Below are 24,964 nucleotides of genomic sequence, written 5' to 3' on the forward strand. Positions count from 1 at the left end.
ACAAAAACAAGACTGAAAAAAAAACACAAATTAAAAAAAATCCGCAACACTGAACAGCGACAAAATATACCACTCATAAGTTCCGAATGCAGTCCGATGCAAATTATTTACACTGCACTTTTGTGCATACAGTGCAAAATATAAACTGTGTTCACGCACTTCGTTATTTAAAAAAACTGTAACACACAGAAAGTACGCGCAAAAGATTTTGTATATTTGCTTGTAATCGCGCCTCTAAACAATACACAACAGCCGTCTCCGCGGCGGCATCAACAATGCTAGGTCGAAATAAGCAAGAAATATTTAACTACCGAAGAGGGGAGGGGCGGGCACTGGCCCTCAGTATTGGTGCTATGGCTGTGGTAGTTATAGTTTACGTGATACACAGCTCAAATACAAATAATATAAACATTACAACCGGGCATGCGCCGTTGATGCAGACAGAGATGAAACTACTTAGAAAATTTGCACGACGCACTCGAAAATATCAATTTCTGAAGTCGATAGACATCATTATACCAAATAGATTTATTATACAAACTAAAGATGTTGTAGTGGATGCCCTAAATTGCTTTTTTATAGATTAATTTGCATATTTTTGACAGGGGAATCGACGGGCCGTTTGTACGCATGCGCCGGGATGAGAGAGCGAAATGTTATTGACGATGCAAAATATTTATTTTTTGGCGCAACACCGACGCAGCTCGTGGATGTAACGGAAACGCTGCCATTTTGAATTTGGAATTCTCTGTTGGTTTAAAAAAAATAAAAGCAGGCAAAGGTCCGCAACTATACATCCTTATGATGTTCAAGTTTAATAAATTCACGCAAAGAACTGCAAGTAAGTTTGTATGTTATAAATGCAAGGTGGGGAAAGATATCATAGAAAGCATTAAGTTAACTAGTCTACGGGGAGTTTGAACGGATTTATATCAATTATTATCCGATATGGGGCTATCACGCATGCGTCGGTCCGCATTTACACCGAACAAAAAATATTTTTTTTATTCTCTTATATTACTTGTAGCAATAAGGCTGCCTTTGCATACCAATTTTTAGTTTTAATTTAATATTTCTAATCTTTCTTATTCTTATTTTGTATTCTAAGAATAAAAAGAATAATAAAATTTTGAAATAAATAAAATAATTAAAACAAATATACACCATCTAATTGTTCACCTATAGGTAAGGTATCCAATACACTGGCGATTTATAAGTTGATTTATTACATTTTTTTAATATAAATTGATTCATAGTTGACTTGTCGCCTGATGGTAAGGGCCTTTCAAGTATTATGTAAGCAGATTTATATCACAACTACTACTTACCTCCACCCCCTTGTCAGCAAAAACAAAACAAAGCTCATGCTCATAAGATATTGTTTAAAAATTGCCAAGTATAAAGTTAAATCAAACCTGCATTAGAATCACATTAGGTGTGGATTTTCATCCTACTCCTAACAAGTTAGTCCACTTCCGTCTTAGATTGCATCATCACTTACCTACCATCAGGTAAGATTGTAGTCAAGGGCTAACTTCTAAAAAATAAACAAGGTCTTACATTGCCATTATAGTAATAGTAAATAATATGAGTATAATTTAGTAATTCATCACTGCCACATCTACAATAAATTATTTTTTTAAAACTAGTTAACTAGCTACATTTACGATTTCATTAAAAAATAAAAATAATTTAACCTTCCTCATTATTTTGATGAGTACAAAAGTATTTTGCAATTCTGATTAGTTATATTTTTGTAAATAAATTAAAGTGTTTATAATTTTAGTACATAACTAGCGGACGCCCGCGACTTCGTCCGCGTGAAAGTCGTTGTAAACTTTCAAGTACCCCTATCCTACCCTACCCGAACCTATCTCTACCCTACCCCTACCCTACCCTACCCTATCCCAACCCTACCCTACCCTACCCCTGCCCTACCCTACCCCTACCCTGCCCTACCCTACCCCTACCCTGCCCTACCCTACCCCTACCCTACTCATTAAGGCACTTCTTTATTTATTCCTCCCACCGCGAGTCGCGTCGAGCGCGGCAAGCGATAATAAGCAATAATCCTTAAAGCATGAATTAGTTATTCACACGGGATGGCTTAGCGTATTTCATGTATAACTTTGGTGTTTCTTTACCGATTTTTATGATTCTTTTTTTATTGAATAGGTAATAATGTTAACTTTCTTATTAGAGATGAGTGATGAGTGTTATAAACATAAGAGTAGACAAATATAATTAGAAAGCTCCGAACTGCTAAGCTATCGGGAGTTACACGTGTTTTTGTAGGTCAACCATAAAAGATAGACATATATATGCTGTTGTGTTTTTATAAATAATTTTATGGAAAACATTTCCGTCATACATGATTTCTATGTAGCTTTAACCATTAAGGCTGTACACGCGACGGAAGCTTAAAAAATTGAGTAACTTCTCCCGTTTTCTCAACATTTCTCTTCACTGCTCTGCTCCTATTGACCGTAGCGTAATGAAAAGTATACTATAACCTGCCCAGGAGTATGTTGAATAATTGTACCACGTTTCGTTAAAATCCGTCCAGTAGTTTTTGTTTCTATAAAGAACATACAGACAGACAGACAGACAGACAGACAGACAGACAGACAGACAGACAGACAGACAAAAATTTTACTGATTGCATTTTTGGCATCAGTATCGATCACTAATCACCCCCTGATAGTTATTTTGGAAATATATTTCATGTACAGAATTGACCTCTCTACAGATTTATTATAAGTATAGATAAATTTAATTATAAAACACTCGTGAGTATAAATTAATCAAAATTATAAATTAAATGTTCAAGTTTAAAATAACAACCGCTTCCACCTGGTCTATTTGCTATTTTGGTTTTTATTATCAATCTAATAAAATAAACATCAAATCAATTGAGAAATATCATCTACCAACTGTATGATATACACCAATAGGCACCGGATGCAATTTGTAACATCGAATCTCAATTTCGTATATGTCAATTACTAGCATACATCAAAGATAGTGAATTAGCCTGCAGATAGTCGGATTCATGCCTTTAAGATACTACGTGACATTTGCCAAGTTATTGTTATTTGCGATGTGATCAGATAGCGTTTGAACATCATGATAAATGAAAACAAATAAGTATTAATTATTATTATCATTATAACATGCAAACAATGTTTTACAAAAACATCAAGGAAGTGTACAGATACTCAAAAAATCCAACCAATGCAAGTTGGTCTCACTTAGCAAGGGTTCCGTATAAATATAATATTTTTTCAAGGAAATATGACTATCTCCAGATTGTGTATTAATTTAACTGAAACAATGCATTTGAATAAAGAGAATGGCTGACATACAAAACGTATAGGTACAATATACGTAATAAATACACTTGAAAAAGAAATGTTACTGATGTCCACTATGAAAATGCACCGAACATTGCTCCATCGTCGATATTAACTGAAAACTTAACTTTGCAGTTTAAAAAATGTTTTACACATGGTGCCCCGTACCTATAATGTGACGTTATAGCCTTTTGGATAACCTCTGCCTTTGATTCGGAGGGCGTAGGTTCAAATCCGGTCCAGGACATGCACCTCCAACTTTTCAGTTACGTTCGTTTTAAAAATTGAATATAACGTGTCATAAACGGTGAAGGAAAAACGTCGTGAGTAACCTGACATTTTTTATATTCTCTACGATTGTCTGTCTTCTAATCCGCATTTAGCCAGCGTTGTGGACTAAGGCCTCATTCTGAGAGGAGACTCGTGCTCAGCAGTGAGCCGAATGTTGTTAATAATGATTATTATAATAATTCTGTGTCCATAGGCCTACACAGATCGCCTCCAATTTACTAGTAACTTTTCAAAAAATTTCCATAAGAAAAACCAAATAAATATTATTTTTCATTGCGTAGAACTAGAAAATGAGCAATGCAAACATGGAGGGCGTTTGTAGTCCCGAGGTCTGGCGTTAGTCCTTAAATTCGTCACGGAAAAGTCCACAAATAGACACAAAATAGTACTCACAGATTCACAGGCATTTCATAGATGCAAGAATAAATCTACTCTGAGAGAAGGGAAATTGTTCATACTGCATAATTTGTGTTTACATTTAGTACCTACCCTAATTAATAACTTTATGCACACCACTAAATACTGACAGACACGTCAAACTTATGGGTTTCGAATCTCACAGTCTCCGTTGTGTGTTCGGTGTGAGAGGCGGTCGGCCCGCAGTAGGCCATTGACATTTTTATTGGGCGATGATTTAGAGGCTATCGATTGCGTCTCCACAACTCATCCGGAAGACGATTTGAATTTAGGGCCTGGGCTGTTGACGTCGCGTCTAGACTTTAATACATGACTTTTTTGTACTAGCAGCTATGTTATAAAAATAAAGGTTAGCTTAATTATTTAACCTTTAAGACTGATGAGCCTGAAAGACCCATCACTTATTAAAATTTTAATTTACATAGCATGCATATTTTTATAGCTTTTTTTGTGTAATTATTTTGTTTTCTCTTTGTATTTTTGCATTTCAATACATTAATTCCTCTATCCAAAGGTTGTCTTGCAGATATTGCTATAAGCAATAAGACCGCTTTTTCACATACTTGCATATTATGTTTTCTACTATTTTTGCGAAAGTTTGGTTGGCAATATTTAACAAATTTTTGAAAAATTTATTTAAAAATAATTTTCTTCGGAAAATTTAGATACATCTGTAGGCCTATAACAAAGTCGTTAAAGTTACACTATTTATAACTCAAGAACGGCTGGAGCGATTTGACTGAAAATTGGTGAAGAGGTAGCTTAGAACAAGGAGACGGACCAAGGATACTTAGAGTAGGATTAGAGAGAGGTGAAGGGTGGGAGTAGGGTAGCCGGGATTGAGGCGGAAGAAGTCATCTGCTAGTAGGGAATAAATACTATACTAGTCGAAGTTTAATTCTCAGATTGGGTGGTTTTGAAACGCTCAAAGACTTTAATCACCGGAACATACACTTTACAATACTGTAAAAAAGGTTTTCAAAAAAAATCTTGAAAAAGATAATATTACTTGCTTTCGAAATTCTAGGTTAGTGGGAACTACTCTATGAATTTTGAATTGCTTGAGAAGACTAAAAAAAAATCTGTTTTGTGGCGTAAACGGCTGTATTATTTTTTACATTAACTTGGAGGTTTGAACTTCAAGAGACCATAGACCTGAATATCTATACGATTTTAATTACACGAGATAAAGGAATTTGACAGACAGACAGATACCAAAGTAATCTTAACATCCTACTCGTATAATTCAATTTAATTCCTTTTAAGACACGGAACCCTAAAAACAAAATTATAGGCTAGCATGATTCTGGCGCTAGAAGGTGCCAATTCACTCTACTTGAAGATACTCATGTAGGTAAATGATAGTAGCAAAACTAAAAGTAAAGTAAGCATTCCAGATTTTTATAATTTCTATAAATGACGAGTCTTAGAAGTCATCATCATCATCATCATCATATCAGCCGATGGACGTCCACTGCAGGACATAGGCCTTTTGTAGGGACTTCCAAACATCACGATACTGAGCCATCTGCATCCAGCAAATCCCTGCGACTCGCTTGATGTCGTCAGTCACCAGGTCGACCAACACTGCGCTAACTAGTGCGGGGTCGCCATTCCAGCACTGGGACCCCAACGTCCATCGGCTCTTCGAACTATGTGCCCCGCAAATTGCCACTATCGCTAACTATGGGCCTCATAAGAAGGCTCAGCACAGCAGGCGATGGAACGATATATGTTAGGAGTATTTCTACGTGATCGAATCAGAAATGAGGAGATCCGCAGAAGAACCAAAGTCACCGACATAGCCCAACGAGTTGCGAAGCTGAAGTATTAGAGGTACATTCTCGCAATATTATAAAGCTTCATTATCATGAATGTACTGACAGATAAGGAAACATCAGGGTTCTGTACAAATTTCGAAAAGAAAACACTTGGTAATTGTCTGTCTGTGGAGATTTTTTTTAAATACATGCAGGTATCAAGTTGCAAGTAATACCAATAATTTCTGGTTTCCCTAGCAGTGAAAATTTAATTTTTCTATACCTAGACCAAAGACCATTTTCTCAAAGATAAATCCTTAGGTTTTCAGTAGCATCTCATGTGCTTCAAATACGTCGTCGTCGTCATCATCAACCCATATTCGGCTCACTGCTGAGCTCGAGTCTCCTCTCAGAATGAGTGGGGTTAGGCCAACAGTCCACCACGCTGGCCCAATGCGGATTGGCAGACTTCACACACGCAGAGAATTAAGAAAATTCTCTGGTTTCTTCACGATGTTTTTCCTTCACCGTTTTAACTGAGACACGTGACATTTAATTTCTTAAAATGCACACAACTTTAAAGTTGGAGGTGCATGCCTCGGACCGAATTCAAACCCACATCCTCCGGAATCGGAGGCAGAGGTCATTAGTGAATGACCTCTGCCTCCGATTCCGGGCTATCACGGCTCAGTACATTATAGATATTTAAAAAAAAATAATTACGAACGAACAACACCGGTTAGTACAACATAGTAGACATAGTAGCTTATGAGCGGTAGGCGGAGTCTCGCTATAAAGCGACGCCCAGCCCGCTGTATAGCGTCCGCCTACCCGCGCTTCAGCTACTACGAGAGACAGCGATGCATTTAATTCTTAGATTTTATATCCGATTTATATGGGGAGGTATATTTATACCTTAATAATGGGGATGATGACTAGGTTTGGAAATATTGATTATTATGATACATTCGAGTAAATAAGGTCAATGTTAACTAATTTATACATAAAAAGCAAAGATTGACTGGATATTTGCAAAATAAATAAGATTATAAAATTTCAAAATCTACTAAAAATATTTTATCGTAATTAGATGAAAAGTCATACTTCCTTACATTAAATTTGACATTTTTTAATATATGAACTATAATCATAAACGCAGAAATAACAAAGATATTAGTAATTTTGTTTAAACGCCCATACAAATCTAACGATCATTAATTGCCTACGACGTCATAAGTTCGTACCATTTTGTATTGGGCGTTTTTCAGGGATCCGCGGCAGCGCCGCAAATCTGACCCTTTAAATCCCTGTAGCTCCGAAAGTAATGATCGCAGATACCCTGTTACTTTTACAAAATTGCTTTACTATTAGCGTAATCTTAATTTATATACAATTTTAAAAAACTGTCATCATCCCTAATAGCGGCGTGTATACCCACGACAGTACCTACTTTGTTTGTACAGAACTTATACGAGAGAGCCTAATGGATATGACTTCTCCTTAATCGATTTAAAGGGCGTAGGTTCGAATATGGTCTGAGGCACGCACCTTGAAATTGTCAGTTGTGCGCATTTTAAGAAGTTAATTATCACGTGTCTCAAACGGTGAAGGAAAATCCTGCAAAGAGAATTTTCTTAATTCTCTAAGTGTGTAAAGTCTGCCAATCCGCATTAGGCCAGCGTGGTGGACTATCCTAACACCTTTTATTCTGAGAGGAGATTCGTGCAAAACTCGAGTAGACTCACACACTCTCGAGTGCTGAATATGGGTTAATAATGAAAATGACTTAAATGTCCAAAATACATAAATATTTAAACATAATATTTTATCTGTATAACAAACAAATATAAGTTTGAGACTGGCTCTTAGCCTACACTCGTTAATGGAGGAATAGCAATCGCTTCAAGAGCAATAAAACCGGAGACGCGGCAATTTGTAGACGTATCTACGGCTACATCTAGACTTCGGCTATATCTAGCTACGGCTATATATAGCTACTGCTATATCTTGCTACGGCTATATCTAGCTACGTTTATATATAGCTATGGCTATATCTAGCTACGGCTATATCTAGCTACGGCTATATGTAGCTACGTCTATATCTAGCTTCTGCTATATCTAGCTACGGCTATATCTAGCTACGTCTATATCTAGCTTCTGCTATATCTAGCTACGGCTATATCTAGCTACGGCTACGTCTAGCTACGACAATATCTAGCTGCAGCTATATCTAGCTACGGCTATATCTAGCAACTGCTTTATCTAGCTACTGCTATATCTAGCTACGGCTATATCTAGCTACGGCTATATCTAGCTACGGCTATATCTAGCAACTGCTATATCTAGCCACTGCTATATCTAGCTACTGCTATATCTAGCTACGGCTATATCTAACTACGGCTATATCTAGCTACGGCTATATTTCGCTACGGCTTTATCTAGCTACGGCTATATCTAGCTGCAGCTACATCTAGCAACGGCTATATCTAGCTGCAGCTATATCTAGCAACGGCTAGATCTAACTACGGCTATATCTAGCATCTGCTATATCTAGCTACGGCTATATCTCGCTCCGGCTATATCTAGCTGCAGCTATATCTATATAATAATAATAATAATAAAAATTGCTTTATTTCCTTACAATTACAGACATTTTTTTCAAAATTATTATAAAGGATTACAAGTTTTATAGATTGTTAGTGGGTCAGTTGATTTTATCTAATTTTATATTATGTTAGTAGTGTTAATTTTTATTTTATTTTTCTTTATTGTAAGGACTGCATATAGTAGTGAAAGCTATATCTAACTACAGCTATTGTATAGACCGTATCTAGGTCTGTCTGTTCACAGAATAATGTACTTACAATGCATCTGTTTCCTTAATTATTGGGAGTTTAAGAACATACGAAACTACGGACGACTCATAACATATCTACTCGTAAAACTTTTCATCATTGACAACCCATATTCGGCTCACTGTTGAGCACGAGTCCCCCCTCAGAATGAGAGGTGTTAGGCTAAGTTTGGAAATTCTTATCCAACTAGAAATCCACGTTATTTGTGATAGGCTATATTATATCCCCGTATCCTCACAGGAACGGGTACTACGGTTGGCTAGTTGTAGCTATAACTCTTAAGGTAATTTACAAAGATGTCATTATTACCTAAGCAGTAAGTAAATAGTCGTAAAATTTTGTTTTCTTGTCGTAAAAAACTGCTTCGTGGCGGCCATTTTGACAGACCGTTGGGATTTAGTGGCAGTAAACGTTCCTTTTTATTGACACACTAAAGATTGGATGATGCAAAGTTTTGCGTTAATCCTTTATAGTTTAATAGTTTTTAGGGTTCCATTACCTTAAAAGGAAAAAAGAAAGAAAAAAAGGAAGATTAATACATAAATACTAAACCGATTTTCGTGAAAATTTACAGCATTAAGCTTTTGTATATAGTATAAGTAATTTGGAGTTCAGTTCACGAGGTCGTGGGTTGTAGTCCTGGGGGTCGGGCTATGTAGGTAATATGGGTCTACTAATTATTCTAAGAAAATTTTCATTTTTCAGTAAAATTTTTCAGCCCGGAGTTGGAAAATAGGTTGTGTTACACTCTCGTGTATCATAGAGCACTATAACCTGACAGTCATGGTCACTATCATTAACTTCTCACAATGACTTAAAAAAAAAAAAAAAAATATTGCATATCTTTTAAATACTCGTATGATCAATATTCTCATTCCCCTCCAACTAGTCGGGAAAGACTGTATTAGGAGTGGGTACGACAATAGACCAACGGGGCGGGTATCGAACCACCACCCCTCGGTGATGAGTCCGACCGCTCTTACCTTTGAGCTATTGAAGCTCGTCGTATCTTTAAAGGTCGTGAACCCGTTAACCAGCATTGGAGCTGCATGATGGGTCTAAGTTCTATATTCTCTTTCCTATGAAGCCTATACCTGCTTTGGGGTTCCGTTAAAAGCTGATTACTCAGACCAATTATTGTATAGGACCTGCCTCGCAAGACGTTACTTTTCTGTCAAAGTGTGTGATCAACGATCTAATGCGATTGTAAAAACTGTCTCTATAGTATCGATGTTAAATAGTTGTAATCGTGTTCGTCGGTTAAAGAGCTCCGTAAAAATACCTTTTAGTGTAATTGAATTGTGTAAAAAACGGGCAAAAACTTCTAGTTTAGTTTATGATATATACCAAATCTAAGCTTGTTTTCTTCAGAAAATGACAGACAATTTTGTTCGTGACTATGAGTGCGATACAGGTCCTTCTATAATTGGTCTGAGGCTCATTATGATGAATATAGAGTACCATATTTATTAGTACGACCGTAAGCATCTTTACCTTTAAGTAATCCGTTCCGTACATACAACAAAAAGCTCTCGAACTTAAGGGCAAAATAAGAATGTAATCTATTCCACAAACAAAACCTGCCATAGAATAAAGAATACAATAGAAGAGACACGCGCAATAGCTGTATTGTACCTACATTCAGCAATACTATATCTATGGTTGTATAGATATGACCTCTGCTTTTGATTCAGAATGTGTAGGTTCGAATACGGTCCGGAGCATGCACCTCCAACTTTTCAGTTTATATGCATTTTAAGTAATTAAATATCACGTGTCTCAAACGATGAAAGAAAACCTGTATTGTCATCATAATTATCAACCCATATTCGGCTCACTGCTGAGCTCGTGTCTCCTCTCAGAATGAGAGGGGTTAGACCAATAGTCCACTACGCTGGCCCAATGCAAATAGGCAGACTTCACACACGCAGAGAATTAAGAAAATTCTCTGGTATGCAGGTTTCCTCACGATGTTTTACCTTAACCGTATAAGACAGGTGACATTTAATTTCTTGAATTGAATTAAAAACCTGTAATCTTAATTCTCTACGTGTGAGAGAACTGAGACAATCTGGATCTACTGAACCGATTTAGAAACCTTTTTTCTAGAAAGTCACTTTATTTGAGAGTGTCAGCTATATTTTTAGCTCCGAATTCTCACGGGAACGGGAACTACGCAAGTGAAACCACGGGACGTGGGCTAGTATATTGTAAACTTGATTGAAATATTTAGTCTACTATTGTCGATACACTGTTTTATGGATACTTATGTACTTAGTTTGATACTTAGATATCGTTATTGGCTGCGACCCTAATGTTTCGATGTTAAGACGCTTGGTAAATGTACATAGATTAAACTTCAGAGCCTCTTTATTTCCGTATTCATACAATGAATAATCAAGTTTATATTGTTTAGAACATTAGGTAATATGTGTGTTATAGCTTGGCAACTTCGTTCGTAACACTCTCGATGTAGCGCGCGGGCCGTGGGGCTTGTAGCGATGAATGAAAAACCCACGACTGATGCACGTCACTTCCCCACACGCACGATTTCACACCCGCGCAGTCTGTCCCCCTGTCGCCCGCATATCATGGGAGTGTTATCAACGAACTTGCTAGACTATAGTAGCAATGTATAACGTTTGGTACGGAAGCTTTAGCTAAATACTATGATTATACATCATAGTATAAATATATACTATGATGTATAATCATAGTATTTACCTAAAGCTACCTGCTAGTAGCCTATATATTTATATATAGGCTACTAGCAGACGCCCACGACTTAGTCCGCGTGAAATTAAATTTTTCACAAATCCCTCGGGAACCATGGTTTTCTCCGGGATGAAAAGCTATGTGGTGAAAAGCCTATGTGTTAATCCAGAGTAAAATGTATTCAATCTATAGCAGGGTTTCTCAAACTTTCGGCTCCACGAACCCCTGTTAAAATTTCCAAGTGAACCCCCCCCCCCCCCCCCCCCTAAGAAAAAATCTCATATTTCGAACCAGGATTCGGACCCGAACCGAAAGTCCGATAAATACGCGTAAGTTGACCAAGACCACCGAGTTATAGAGGGCATAATTAACATAATTGACTTAATTCTAAAAGTAGGTACTCACCAGTATTGGTAATTGCACCATTGGACTCTGGAAAAAAGAAAATGTCAGATTAGAAATTTTTTAATATATTGTATTCCCCCTATTCGCACGAGCGCTTTTTTAATGGACGGTAAGAAAGCTTCCAAATACAACAAATGCATTCCCAAGTTTACACGTCAGCGTTTTAAAAACGAGACGCTTTTTTCTAGCTGTGTTGCATTTTCAATTTTGGGCGTTGAAAAAGGACCTTCATTTAACTACATACTTACATATATTGCGTGCGTTAAAAAACTCTCGTGCGAACGAATACTGACGCTTTTTTAACTCTCATGCGAATGGCCTTACTTTGGAATATTTTGACGTTTCATTAAATACATAATTTTCGATCTGAATGACTAGGCTGTCGGTGTAATTAGAGGCTATATTTTATCCCTCTATTTCCACTTGGGCTGTGCTGAGGTCTTTGCAGAGATGCCGGATCGACTACAGGTACATCCAAGTGTTGAAGTGTTTGTATGAAAGCGCCACTATGTCAGTCCGTATACAGGATCAGACTACGAGACCAATCCAATTGCAGCGAGGAGTGCGTCAGGGAGATGTGATCTCCCCGAAGCTATTTACCGCCGCATTGGAAGACGTCTTTAAGCTTCTGGACTGAAACGGATTTGGCATCAACATTAATAGTGAGTACATCACTCAACTACGGTTTGCCGACGACGTGGTCATTTTGGCAGAGACTCTGGGTGACCTTAGTACCATGCTCAACTACCTCAGCAGAGTTTCTCAACGTATGGGCTTTAAAATGAACATGAGTTAGACGAAGATCATGTCTAATGCTCATGTCGTCGTCATCAACCCATATTCGCCTCACTACTGAGCTCGTCTCCTCTCAAAATGAGAGGGGTAAGGCCAGTAATCCATCACGCTGGCCCAATGCGGATTGGCAGACTTCACACGCGCAGAGAATTAAGATAATTCTCTGGTATGCAGGTTTCCTCACGATGTTTTCCTTCACCGATTGAGACACGTGATATTTAATTTCTTAAAATGCACACAACTGAAAAGTTGGAGGTGCATGCCCTGGACCGGATTCGAACCCACACTCTCCGGAATCGGAGGCAGAGGTCATATCGACTGGGCTACCACGGCTATGTAATGTAATGTAATGTATTGATGATGATGATTTCCATGAAAACATGAACTACGCGGTGAAACCGCGAAACCGTCCCCTAGTATAATATCCCCAACAATTGGCAAACAATTTTCATCCCCAAATCACCATCATTATTATTATCAGCTGATTGACGTTATTTTTACACTAAATCTAACATTATACGAGTATTTACTAAGTTTTTCCAAGGTTATTTCTTGTCTACCCCTTTGATACTAAATCTTTTTCGGTTTTAAACCGGGGACAATAAAACATGGAATGTTCAGCATCGTCGTTGGGGCGTATGCAGTACATACCAGTGGCGAAGGATGAAATATTGACGAAGGTAAGCCATTCCAAAGAAAAGGAAATTCATACAGCGTAATACAAACTACGGTTTCTAAAATTCTAGATACAGTACTACAATGAATATGCATGAATTTTTAAAGGTTACCCGGGAATCGGCTTGCCGCATCTCTTCGCCGCTGGTACGTACCTACATAAGTTAGGCCTACTAAAGTGGGGGGTCGACTATCACTTTCCGGTGCGGGGTCCCCACTTCCGTACTATAAAAACGTGTAATGGTTGAAGGTCGTTAGCAACAGCCTTGAAATAACGCCAAAATACCGCAAAGCTTCCTTGACCACGAGTGTCAAAGCCAGTGTTGATAACTTCAATGTTTATCACAATTTTTGTTTTCATAACAGAAATGAAATCGAATGATTTAATAAAAAGATCGAGCGTGCGTCAGAACAAACATAAATATTTAATGCCTGCGACAGTCAGACCTACTGCATTTTATGAAGACAAGTTAGTCAGTCCATGTCTTTATTATGATAAGTACTGCACGGCATCTTGAGCCCTTTTTGAAAGTGCTGGCCAACGAAAAAAAATGGTACGAATCGTTAGAACTAATCATTTGAAGTAATAGCTAATATGGCATAAAAGTTGTCAGGTGGTTTTGAACCAAATTATACAGGTTCGATGATTCGTTATTTCCATACATTTTGTCAACTTTTAAAAGTGCCCGCTAAGAAAAAAAAACTAGAAATACAATCTTTGTGCCATACTAACTATTGCTCCAAATGGGCAGTTCCAACGATACATTTGTTGAAAATCGACAAAATGTATAGAAATAACGAATCGTCGAACCTGTATAACTTGGTTCAGAGCCCTCCTACAACTTTTCTGCCATATTAGCTATTGCTCCAAATGGCTAATTCTAACGAGTCGTGCCATTTTTTTTGTTGGCCGGCACTTTAAAAAAAGAGCCCAGAATTCTATGGAGCGTGAATGATCTCCTTTCAAATTCACTGCTATCTTTCTCATTCTAAAGTATCGTGTTAAGCAGAGAGAGATAGAGGTGAATTCGAGACTCGCACTTGTGAGTTATAAAAGGATCGTTACAGAATAGCATAGCAGTACCAATTTGTTTGGACTATAGTGGTATGAAAGGTTTCAAGGACTCTCAGTTTTACAAGTATAATACGTTATCATTCATCATTAACAACCCATATTCGGTTTAGCACGAGGCTCCTTTTAGAATAAGAGGGGTTAGGCCAATAGTCCACCACGCTGGCCCAATGCGGATTGGCAGACTTCACACACGCAGAGAATTAAGATAATTCTCTGGTATGCAGGTTTCCTCACGATGTTTTTCCTTCACCGTTTGTGACACGTGATGTATTGCTATTTTTTAAATTATAACATTTAAATAAATACCAATACATTTAAATATAAAGCACAGGCCGCGCGGTTTCACCCACGTGGTTCCAGTTTTCGTAGGAATATCGCAATAAAATATAGCCTAGCACTCGAGGATAGTGTAGCATCCCAACAGTGAAAGAATGGGGATGATAACTAAGTTTGAATATATTGATTTTTATAATACATTCGGGTAAATAAGGTCAATGTTAAAAATTATACATAAAAAGCAAACATTGACTGGATATTTGCAAAATAAATAAGATTATAAAATTTCAAAATCTATAAAAATCATTTATCGTAATTAGATGAAAATTCATACAGTTTTAGCTTCCTTTTCTTCTTTCTTTCCTTCCAATGTGGCATTTTTTAATAAATGAACTATAAACATAAACGCAGAAATAACAAAGATATTAGTAATTTGGTTTGAACGCCCATACAAATCCAACGATCATTATGTACCTACGACGTCATTAATTCGTACCATTTTGTATTGGGCGTTTTTCAGAGATCCGCGGCAGCGCCACAAATCTGACCCTTTAAATCCCTGTAGCTCCGAAAGTAATGATCGCAGATACCCTGTTACTTTTATAAAATTGCTTTACTATTAGCATACTCCTAATTTAAATACAATTAAAAAAACTGTCATCATCCCTATTAGGAGTATGAGATAACAGATTGTCTACAAGCTTTTATAAAATAACAAAGGTCTGGCTCTCACAGTTAGTCTATTAGAACAATAGTAGTTAAATAGTCTACTAACCCATTTCAAAATATCACCCAGTAAATAAACAAAGAAACGCAAACATAGCCGCGCGGCTAATCCTAGCCAACACAGACGTCACACCTTATCTATTCTATGTCTAGTTTTATATCTGCAAATATTGAATTATCGTATATTTACACAATAGGGACTATCGCATGCGATAAAACTAGCAAATAATAACAGTATTATTAAACTACATACATATCTGCCCGAAGTATAAGTGTTTTTGTGTGTTCGAAACACGATTATCTATTTATTTTACACTAGCTGACGCCTCGTGGTTTCACCCTTATAGTTTCCGTTCCAGTGAGAATAAGGAGATAAAATATCGCCTATGACATTCATAAATATCATGGCTTTCTAGTGGTAAAAGAATTTTCAAATTCAGTAGATCCAGATTACCCTCTACAACACCACAAACTTTCGTATCGATCTATATTCAGCTCACTGCTGAGCACAGGTATCCTCACATGTTTATAATTTTAAAATTAAGAAATTAAATATCACATATCTCAAACGGTAAAGGAAAGACATCGTGAGGAAACCTGCATACCAGAGAATTTTCTTAATTCTCTGCGTGTGAAGTCTACCAATCCGCATTGAGCCAGCGTGGTGGACTATTGGCCTAACCCCTCTCATTCTGAGAGGAGACTCGAGCTCAGCAGTGAGCCGAATATAGGTTGAAAATGATGAAAGTTTGTGGTGTTTTATGGGGTAATCTCTGGAAATACTGAATTGATTTTGAAAATTGTTTTACCACTGTAAAGCCAAATTATTTGTGAGTGTAATAGGTTAGGTTATAGTGTAATAGGTTATCTCCATATTCTTACGGGCACGAGAACTACGCTGGAACCGTGGGGCGTTGCCTACTGCTTTATAAACGACTAGCCAACGCCGGCGATTTCGTCCGCGTTAAAATCGATGTAAATTTTCAACTATCCCTACCCTACTCTTACCTACCCCTACCCTACCCCTACCCCTAAACTAAAAAATTCAAGATTTTTAAATAAGAAAATGGTTGTTGTGCCTCACTCGACATAGATTGATATAGTGTGTCGCGGACTTTTTTGTAGATATTTATAAGATCTACAATTAATTTGAACATTTTATGGTTCTATCTTTTATAGTTTAGGCAGGTAGTATAAGTAACTTTTCTGGTTGATTTTTTACACCTTGTGTCCGAAAAACCCAAATATCTTACGGAACCCTATTTTTTTCCAAAATAAAATTTAGCCTATGTTACTTGTGGATAATGTAGCTTTAGAATGGTGAAAGAATTTTAAAAATCGGTCCAGTAGTTTTTGAGCCTATTCATTACAAACAAACAAACAAACATACAAACTTACAAACAAAGTTTTCCTCTTTATAATATTAGTATAGATCAACATTTTAATGTCTTGCATGTCATTTTTTCTTTTTTAATTCTTTACAATTTAGCCCTTGATTACAATCTCATCTGATTGTAAGTGATGCTGCAATCTAAGGTGAAAGCGGGCAAACTAGTTAGGAGGAGGATGAAAATCCACACCCCTATTAGTTTCTACACGACATCGTACCGGAACGCTAAATCGCTTGGCGGTACGTCTTTGTCGGTGGGGTGGTAACTAGCCACGGCCGAAGCCTCCCACCAGCCAAAAACGACTATATACGGAAAACGACGCAGCGTCGACGGTACTAAACGCATCGTTCTAATGTGGCATCGCTCTAACTTAGATTCTAATTTAAGAAAAAAAATCACCTGTCTATCAAACCGCGTGACATTATTTGTTTTCAATCGATTTTTCTTGTTTATAAAATCATTGAAGGAACACGAAAACTTGTTTAGTTTTATGATTCGCGCTTGACGAGTTTACGTTATGTTCGAGTTGGTATTTGCAAAACATTTGTACTGCTCACCTAAACATTGGCGAGATTAAACATGTAAAAACACATTCGCTAGAGAGTTATACAATATACTTTTATCATAAAAAAACAGCAAGCGCGAGTCGGACTCGCAACCGTGGGTTCCGTATGTAGGATTATTATGAGTAGTTGCGAAGTCGAATTGCTCAGTTTTTTCCGAATTTCAGACACGCTGTTTTTATTATTTATTTATTTATTTGGTCCACCAGTGACTGTTGCAGCATTTACACAAATACAATCTAAAAAAAAAACACAAACACAAGACTCTGCACAATGTATAGTAATGAGATAGTTCTTGTCTATGACCATGTTACTTGCCTTTCATAGTTTTTAGTCAACAGGAAGACCCCATTAGTTTTTATTTCCCTGAAAGTGTTGAAATATGTTTTTTTTTTATTATTTACAAGTTAGCCCTTGACTACAATCTCACCTGATGGTAAGTGATGATGTAGTCTAAGATGGAGGCGGGCTAACTTGTTAGGAGGAGTTTTAGCTGTATAAACAGTCGTATCTTTTTTTAAGTAAACTTGGAAGTTCGTTTTTTTTTCACAACTTCACGGAACCGTACACCTGAGTATACGGCTTAAATTTCACAAACACATTCCCAAAATAAAGGGTCTTGACAGACAGGCAGACGGACGGACAAAAAAGTGATCTTATAAATGGTTCCGTGTTTTCCTTTTGAGGTAGGGGACCCTAAAAACGGCTAAGTACGAGTCGGAATTTAGGAAATAAAGTTTATTACTGAAGTTTATAAACTACTCCTCGATAAGTTGAAAAAGACAGATTTCTCGATAAGTTGAAAAAGACAGATTTACCTTTAAGTATTTTTTAACAAAACTGGAATTTTCAAAATTCTTGGATTATTAGGTTATTGTATATGTGTATACGACTAGTACTACTACTACTAGTGGACGCCGGGCGGTGTCACCCGCGTGGTTCCCGTTCCCGTAGGAATACGGGGATAAATAATAGCCTAATGCCTTCCTCGATAAATGGACTATCAAACACTGAAATATTTTTTCAAATCAGACCAGTAGTTTCTGAGATTAGGGCGTTCAAACAAACAAGCTCTATATTTATATTAGTATAGATAGTGAAAATACCTTGTTCCTTTAAAATTAACTCGTAAAATATTATTAGGTTTGACACAATTTTGCTCTAAATTGCAAAAAATTTCCTTTTTAAAAAAGAAATAAATTTTTCGAACGCGATTTTCTCCAAGAGCTATAGATAGATATAGACATAATATTAACGTAATAGATGAAATCTCCGTGTACAAAAACATCTTATTTTTGCATCGATTTTTATTATTATCCAGGGGATGGTAAAAAATATGTTTTTCTCAAAAAAATCGCCGCGTCACTATTGAAATTTGTTTAGTCATCGAATCTTCCTTGAAATTTCCCTTTATTAGATTATTTTGAAAAGATTTTCTAATCCTCAGGGACTTATTACACTTATTCTGTTTCACTCGCATTTTACACTTATTCGTCATATTTTTTTTTATTCTTTACAAGATAGCCCTTGACTATCTCACCTGATGGTGAAATCTAAGATGGAAGCGGGCTAACTTGTTCGGAGAAGGATGAAAATTCACACCCCTTTCGGTATTTTCACGACATCGTACCAGAACGCAAAATCGCTTGGCGGTATGTCTTTGCCAGCAGGGTGATAATTCACCACTGCTGAAGCCTCCCACCAGCCAGACCAGGACCAATTAAAAAGAACCTCAATCGGCCCAGCCGGGGATCGAACCCAGGACCTCCATCTTGTAAATCCACCGCGCATACCACTGGGCCACGGAGGACATAAATTGGATGGGAATAGAAATATTGATTTATAAAAAATTTAACCGACTTCAAAAAGTTTACTTAATTTGATTTTAACACAAAATTACTGAACCGATTTTCGTGATAATTAAATAGGACCAATCTGGAAGTATACTCTTTCAAACAAAGAAAGAGTTTTTAAAATTGGTTAATAAATGACGAATTTATGGGGTAACAAACATGAAAATGAATGAATGAATTGTATTAAAATAAACGCATGTTGAGTTAGCCTGTAAGTGGGGTGTACAATGTAGCATATTACTTTTTAATACATGTTATGTTTAATTAGTCATAAGTTTTTTTTTGTATACAACGTTGGCTTCCGAATAAAATAAATAAATAAATAAATAAATGAAAAAAAATGTACGTGTCGATATGAGAGCTTTTTAGTTTTACTTCAAAAAAAGAGGAGTCCTTTTTTTTGAAGTCGATTAAATCACAACGGTCTCTCCCAATCTATAAGAGCTGTTATAATTTAAATTTTAAATTTAATTACGGAATGACAGCGTTCATTTCGCGTGACGCCTACAACATCCAGTAATAAAATAAATAAATAAATAATAAAGAATAATATAAAGTCGTCTGTATTATTAATAAATAAAATGTTCTGACTTCCTGAGTGTTTATAATAATAAAGGTGAATTATAATATTTAGTGCGACCGGTCGACCTTGAGACTAGTTTTGGCAATACACGTGTTTTGGTTTCGTGGATACGCACTACACAATACCTAGCAAATACCTACTCTTCAATACATATAAATAAAATTAAATTGTCCGTCTGTGATTTCAAAATCAGTTCAGCCGTTTCTAGTTTTGACTGCCTCCTTTTTTGAAAAAAAAGTTGTCCATGTTTGTTACCACATAACTTCGTCATTTATTTACTAATTTTGAAAATTCATTCTTTGTTTAAAAGAGTATATTTCTGGATTAGTCCCATTTAATTTTAATGAAAATCGGTTCAGTAATTTTGTGTTAAAATTAAAATCAACTCTTTGAAGTCGGTTAATTTTTTTATATATCCAACATTCCTGTTCCCATCCAATTTATGTCCTCTGTGGCGTAATGGTATGCGCGGTGGATTTATAAGACGGAGGTCCTGGGTTCGATCCTCGGCTGGGCTGATTGCGGTTTTCTCAATTGGTCTAGGTCTGGCAGGTGGCAAGCGACGGTCATGGCTAATTACCACACTACCGGCAAAGACGTACCGCCAAGCGATTTAGCGTTCCAGTACGATGTCGTGTAGAAACCGGAAAAAACACATCATTTTTTCCTATTCATGACTGTAAGGGATTATTCAAATTTTGAATTTAGAAGAATTATAAAAACAAACCCAGAAAACGTTGTTTTGCCTTTTTTTAATTTAAGGGTGATCCACCCTTATCATTAGAAAAATAGATGTTAACTGATTCTCAGGCCTACCCCTATATTCATAAAAATCGATCCAGCCGTTTTTGAGGAGTTTGGTAACAAACACCGTAACACGAGAATCGTATATACTCGTATTAGATAAAATATTTAGTAATGAAAGTAGTTAAAACTTACCGCTTCATCTATGAGATAACCATCGTCTTCATCCCGTTGGAGACACATCCAGGAAGCACTGATTATAGCAGTTTGTTAGACAACTTCACTTTGGTCCGTTATATATAAAGTTTACAGTATGTGACCCAACGCACCGCCCTGCGACACACCTCGACAATGCCCGTATAGCCTCGAAGTATGACTGAAGCGATACGGCTCCTTATGTTTTGAATACAATCTGTAACAGTACAGAAAAACAATAATAAACTTCGGTGCCAGTAGCAATGGCTTAAGTACTTCAAGTTAAGGATGTATAATAGCTTATGTAGTCGAACGCTATTGTGAAAACTACTCTATTATTATGTGTTATACAGATGATTTTACATTGACAGGATTGAAGCAGATGTTCGTGCATGTTTTACGGAATATTTTTTTATGTTTGTGTAAACAGTTTTTAGAGGTATCATAATATGGGTACTGAACATTTATTGTATGAAGCAGACACTCAAACGCTTAATGGAATTACCATAAACTGTGACTGAAAATATTGTTTGTATAAACAAAGCAACAATGCTTTTTTTGTATTCTAAGACTCTCGTTATATTTATAGACCAGTCGTTCCAACTATTATACGCTTACGCTGCGTGCGCTGCGTAAGCGTAAGTATCTATGATAGAATTGCTCCCCTTTAAAAGTTTAAAAAAAGTCTGCGACAATTTCCGCGGGATTTGTGAAAAACTGAAATCCACGCCGACGAAGTCGCGGAGGTCCTCTAGTAAAGTATAAAATCTTTGCCACTAGACCAAAACGGCAGCTTAAGAAGTTTAGTAGTTGAATTCATCATCATCATCATCATTATTAACCCAAGTTAGGTTCATTGCTGAGGTCGAGTCTCCTCACAAAATAAGAGGGGTTAGGCCAATAGTCCACCACGCTGGCCCAATGCTGATTGGCAGACTTCACCCACGCATAGAATTAAGAACATTCTCTGGTGTACAGGTTTCCTCACGAGCCGTGATAGCCCAGTGGATATGACCTCTGCTTCCAATTCTGGAGGGCGTAGGTTCGAATGCGGTCCGTGGCATGCACCTCCAACTTTTCAGTTGTGTGTGTTTAAGAAATTAAATGTCACGTGTCTCAAACGGTGAAGGAAGTTAAATTAAATCATTTCTAAATTAAGACCAGTGACCTAATAAAGGTAAGTCCGAGAAACAACGTCCGTTGTTTGGGTATGTCACCCGATACCCAAGAGTTCTAAACATAAGCTAGAATTCATAACATAATGGTAACTTAACACCTCAACACTGGCACTAAATTAAAATGGTACTGCTGACTTGGACCAACTTTGAGAAACGGAAAATTATATTATCCACTAGCGGATAAAAAAATAATGTTTTACTAAACAATTCTTATCTATACTGATATTATAAAGAGGTAAAGTTTGTAAGTTTGTAACATTCTTTAAATGGGGTAATCTTCGGAACTACTCATCAGATTTCAAAAATTTTTTCACCAGTAGGATGCTACGTTATCGAGGAGTGCTATAGGCTATATATTTTATATAGGTATCGTATATATTAGCAGAGTTATCATAGTTTTTGTCATACAGGTCCGAAATTCATCATTAACAGACTTATTCGCATGCGCTGCATTATCCATTGTGTAAAATTGAAATCAATGTATGGAGGTTGGAGGCTTTATCTACTTATAAAGTCATTACATGAATTCAAATGATGTAAATGCTCGATAATTCACCGACATAGCTCAACGAGTCGCGAAGCTGAAGTGGCAATGGGCGGGGCACATAGTTCGAAGAGCCGATGGACGTTGGGGTCCAAGGTGCTGGAATGGCGACCCCGCACTACAAAGCGCAGTGTTGGTATACCCCCCACCAGGTGGACTGACGGCATCAAGCGAGTCGCAGAGATTCGCTGGATGCAGGTGGCTCAGTATCGTGATATTTGGAAGTCCCTACAAAAGGCATATGCCCTGCAGTGGACATCGGCTGATGTGATGATGATGATGATAAAATGCTCGGTGCCGCGGGAACTATAGATTTTCCGGGATGAAAAATAGCCTATATTATGTTGCACAATAACCTCCTCTATCTTCCAGTGAATGTCCTATTAAAATCGGTCCAGCCCTACGACCTTTTATTATTTTGACGGCCTCCGTGGAGCACTGGTAAGCGCGGTGGACTTACAAGACGGAGGTCCTGGATTCGATCCCCGGCTGGGCCGATTGAGGTTTTCTTAATTGGTCCAGGTCTGGCTGGTGGGAGGCTTCAGCCGTGGATAGTAACCATCCTAACGGCAAAGTACTGTCAAGCGATTTAGCGTTCCGGTACGATATCGTGTAGAAACCGAAAGGGGTGTGGATTTTCATCCTCTTCCTAACAAGTTAGCCCGCTTCCATCTTAGATTGCATCATCACATCATGAGGGTGAGATTGTAGTCATTGTCTACAATCTCACCCTCATAGCCAACGCTAGAATAAAAAATAGTGAAAGTCGCATTAAAATCCGTTCAGCCGTTCTTTATGTCTGTTATTATAGGTATATAGGTAGAAATAAATAAATGAAGTATCAAAAACAATATACCTATTACAATGTATAGTAAATAAATACAAATTAATAACCATTTTATTTTTAGTTAATTATCTCAGCAAATTGTTTATCAGTCCATTCATTTAAAAGCGGCTACAGACAGAAGACCCTATCGCAATTTTCTCGCATTTTTCCACTTGCTTTAAACCGGAAAATCTTGGTTATTGATGCAGCGCCATCTATTGCATCCACCTCAAACTACGTCACCTTTGAACCAACGCACAACCGAACATCGCCATCTATGTCCATTAACCTGTACTATTCATTTTTCTCGTCACGCCTGTTGCTTGGCCCATTCATTGTTTACACAACACAAAAGACCCTTGTTTGTTTTTCGCTAGACATTTCCTGGTTTATTTTGTGTGAACGTGTGCGCATGTGTGTGTGTTTTCACAGCTGTGTACGTTGTACGTTTGTGTACAAGTGTTGTTGTTTGCACAGTTCAGGCAGATATAAATTCTGTGTGAACATTTGAATAGGTAGGCAGTAGGTAACTATATGGTTTAGTATTTATGAATGCAAACGTTACTTTATTATTAGCTGGTAGGAGACTTCGGTCGTGGCTAGATACTAGTACCGGCGAAGCGATTTCGCGTCCCCGTACGATGTCATAGAAACCGAAAGGGTGTGGATTTTCATCCTCCTAACAAGTTAGCCCGCTTCCATCTTAGATTGCATCATCACTTACCATCAGGCTAACTTGTAAAGAATAAAAAACGGCTACTACAGAGTCCTCCTTATAGAAGAGGGAATATGTACCTTCAGTCCACCAAGCTCCAAAGTGGTTTGGTGGGCTCAGTGGCGTTTCATAGATGCAAAAACGCACTGCCTACCCAAAGATCTTAATACAAACCCATGTTGGACCACAAAATACATAGTTGGTCGAGGAATTTTTACAATTTTTACTTGTACTGCAAACCCTAGTTAAACACCTTATGCACGCCACTGGGTGGGCTTAATGACATGACACTATCAGGAATGTTAATGGTATGGGGATCGACGGCTTGACGTACTCTCCGGGGCACGGGGGTGTAAAACCACCCCAACTTCTAACTCCGATCTGACAATTTTATCAAAATCTTAGAAAGAAGATAAATTCAGTATCTCATAGCCCGACCCTTTAATCTCATAGGTAGGTACCGGGTTCGAATCCTGAATCGGGCTGCACCAATGTTATTAGTATAACATATTTTTTTTTACTGTTTACAAGTTAGCTCTTGACTACAATCTCACTTGATGGTAAATGATGATGCAATTTAAGATGAAATTGGGCTAACTTGTTAGGAGGTTGAAAATCCATATTCCTTTCGGTTTCTACACGACATCGTACCGGAACGCTAAATCGCTTGGGGGTACCTCCAGCCAGACGTAGACCAGTTAAGGAAACCACAATCGGCCAGGGATGAACCCAGGACCTCCGTTTTGTAAATCCACCGCGAATCCCACTGCGCCACGGAGTTTTCAAAAAAATAAAAGGTCGTTGGGCTGGACCGATTTTAATAGGACTGTCACTAGAAGATAGAGGAGTTTATTGTGCTACATAATATGGGCTATTTTTCATCCCGGAAAATCTAAGGTCCCGCGGCACACTTTATGTACGATCTTTTATATGTATAATTTGAATTTATGTAATGACTATAAGTAGATAAGTTGTATAGTAAAACTTCTCAGAACGAGAGGGGCCAATAGTCCACCACGCTGGCCCAAA

General features: G+C 37.4%; 1 protein-coding gene across 3 annotated transcripts in view; it reads right to left on the reverse strand.

Moving 5' to 3' along the window:
- LOC112048259 (forkhead box protein P1) overlaps positions 1 to 24,964 on the reverse strand; it is a 91,935-nt gene that overhangs the window by 42,679 nt on the left and 24,292 nt on the right. For all 3 annotated transcript variants that reach the window (XM_024085732.2, XM_024085730.2, XM_024085733.2), the window contains 2 exons: positions 20,673 to 20,889; positions 11,797 to 11,823 (listed from right to left, as the gene is read on the reverse strand). In XM_024085732.2, coding sequence (XP_023941500.1) covers positions 11,797 to 11,823; positions 20,673 to 20,720 — 75 coding nt within the window. In that variant the 5' untranslated portion in view covers positions 20,721 to 20,889. The remainder of the gene's footprint in view (positions 1 to 11,796; positions 11,824 to 20,672; positions 20,890 to 24,964) is intronic.

This window comes from Bicyclus anynana, chromosome 25 (assembly GCF_947172395.1).
Source record: "Bicyclus anynana chromosome 25, ilBicAnyn1.1, whole genome shotgun sequence".
NCBI lineage: Eukaryota > Metazoa > Arthropoda > Insecta > Lepidoptera > Nymphalidae > Bicyclus > Bicyclus anynana.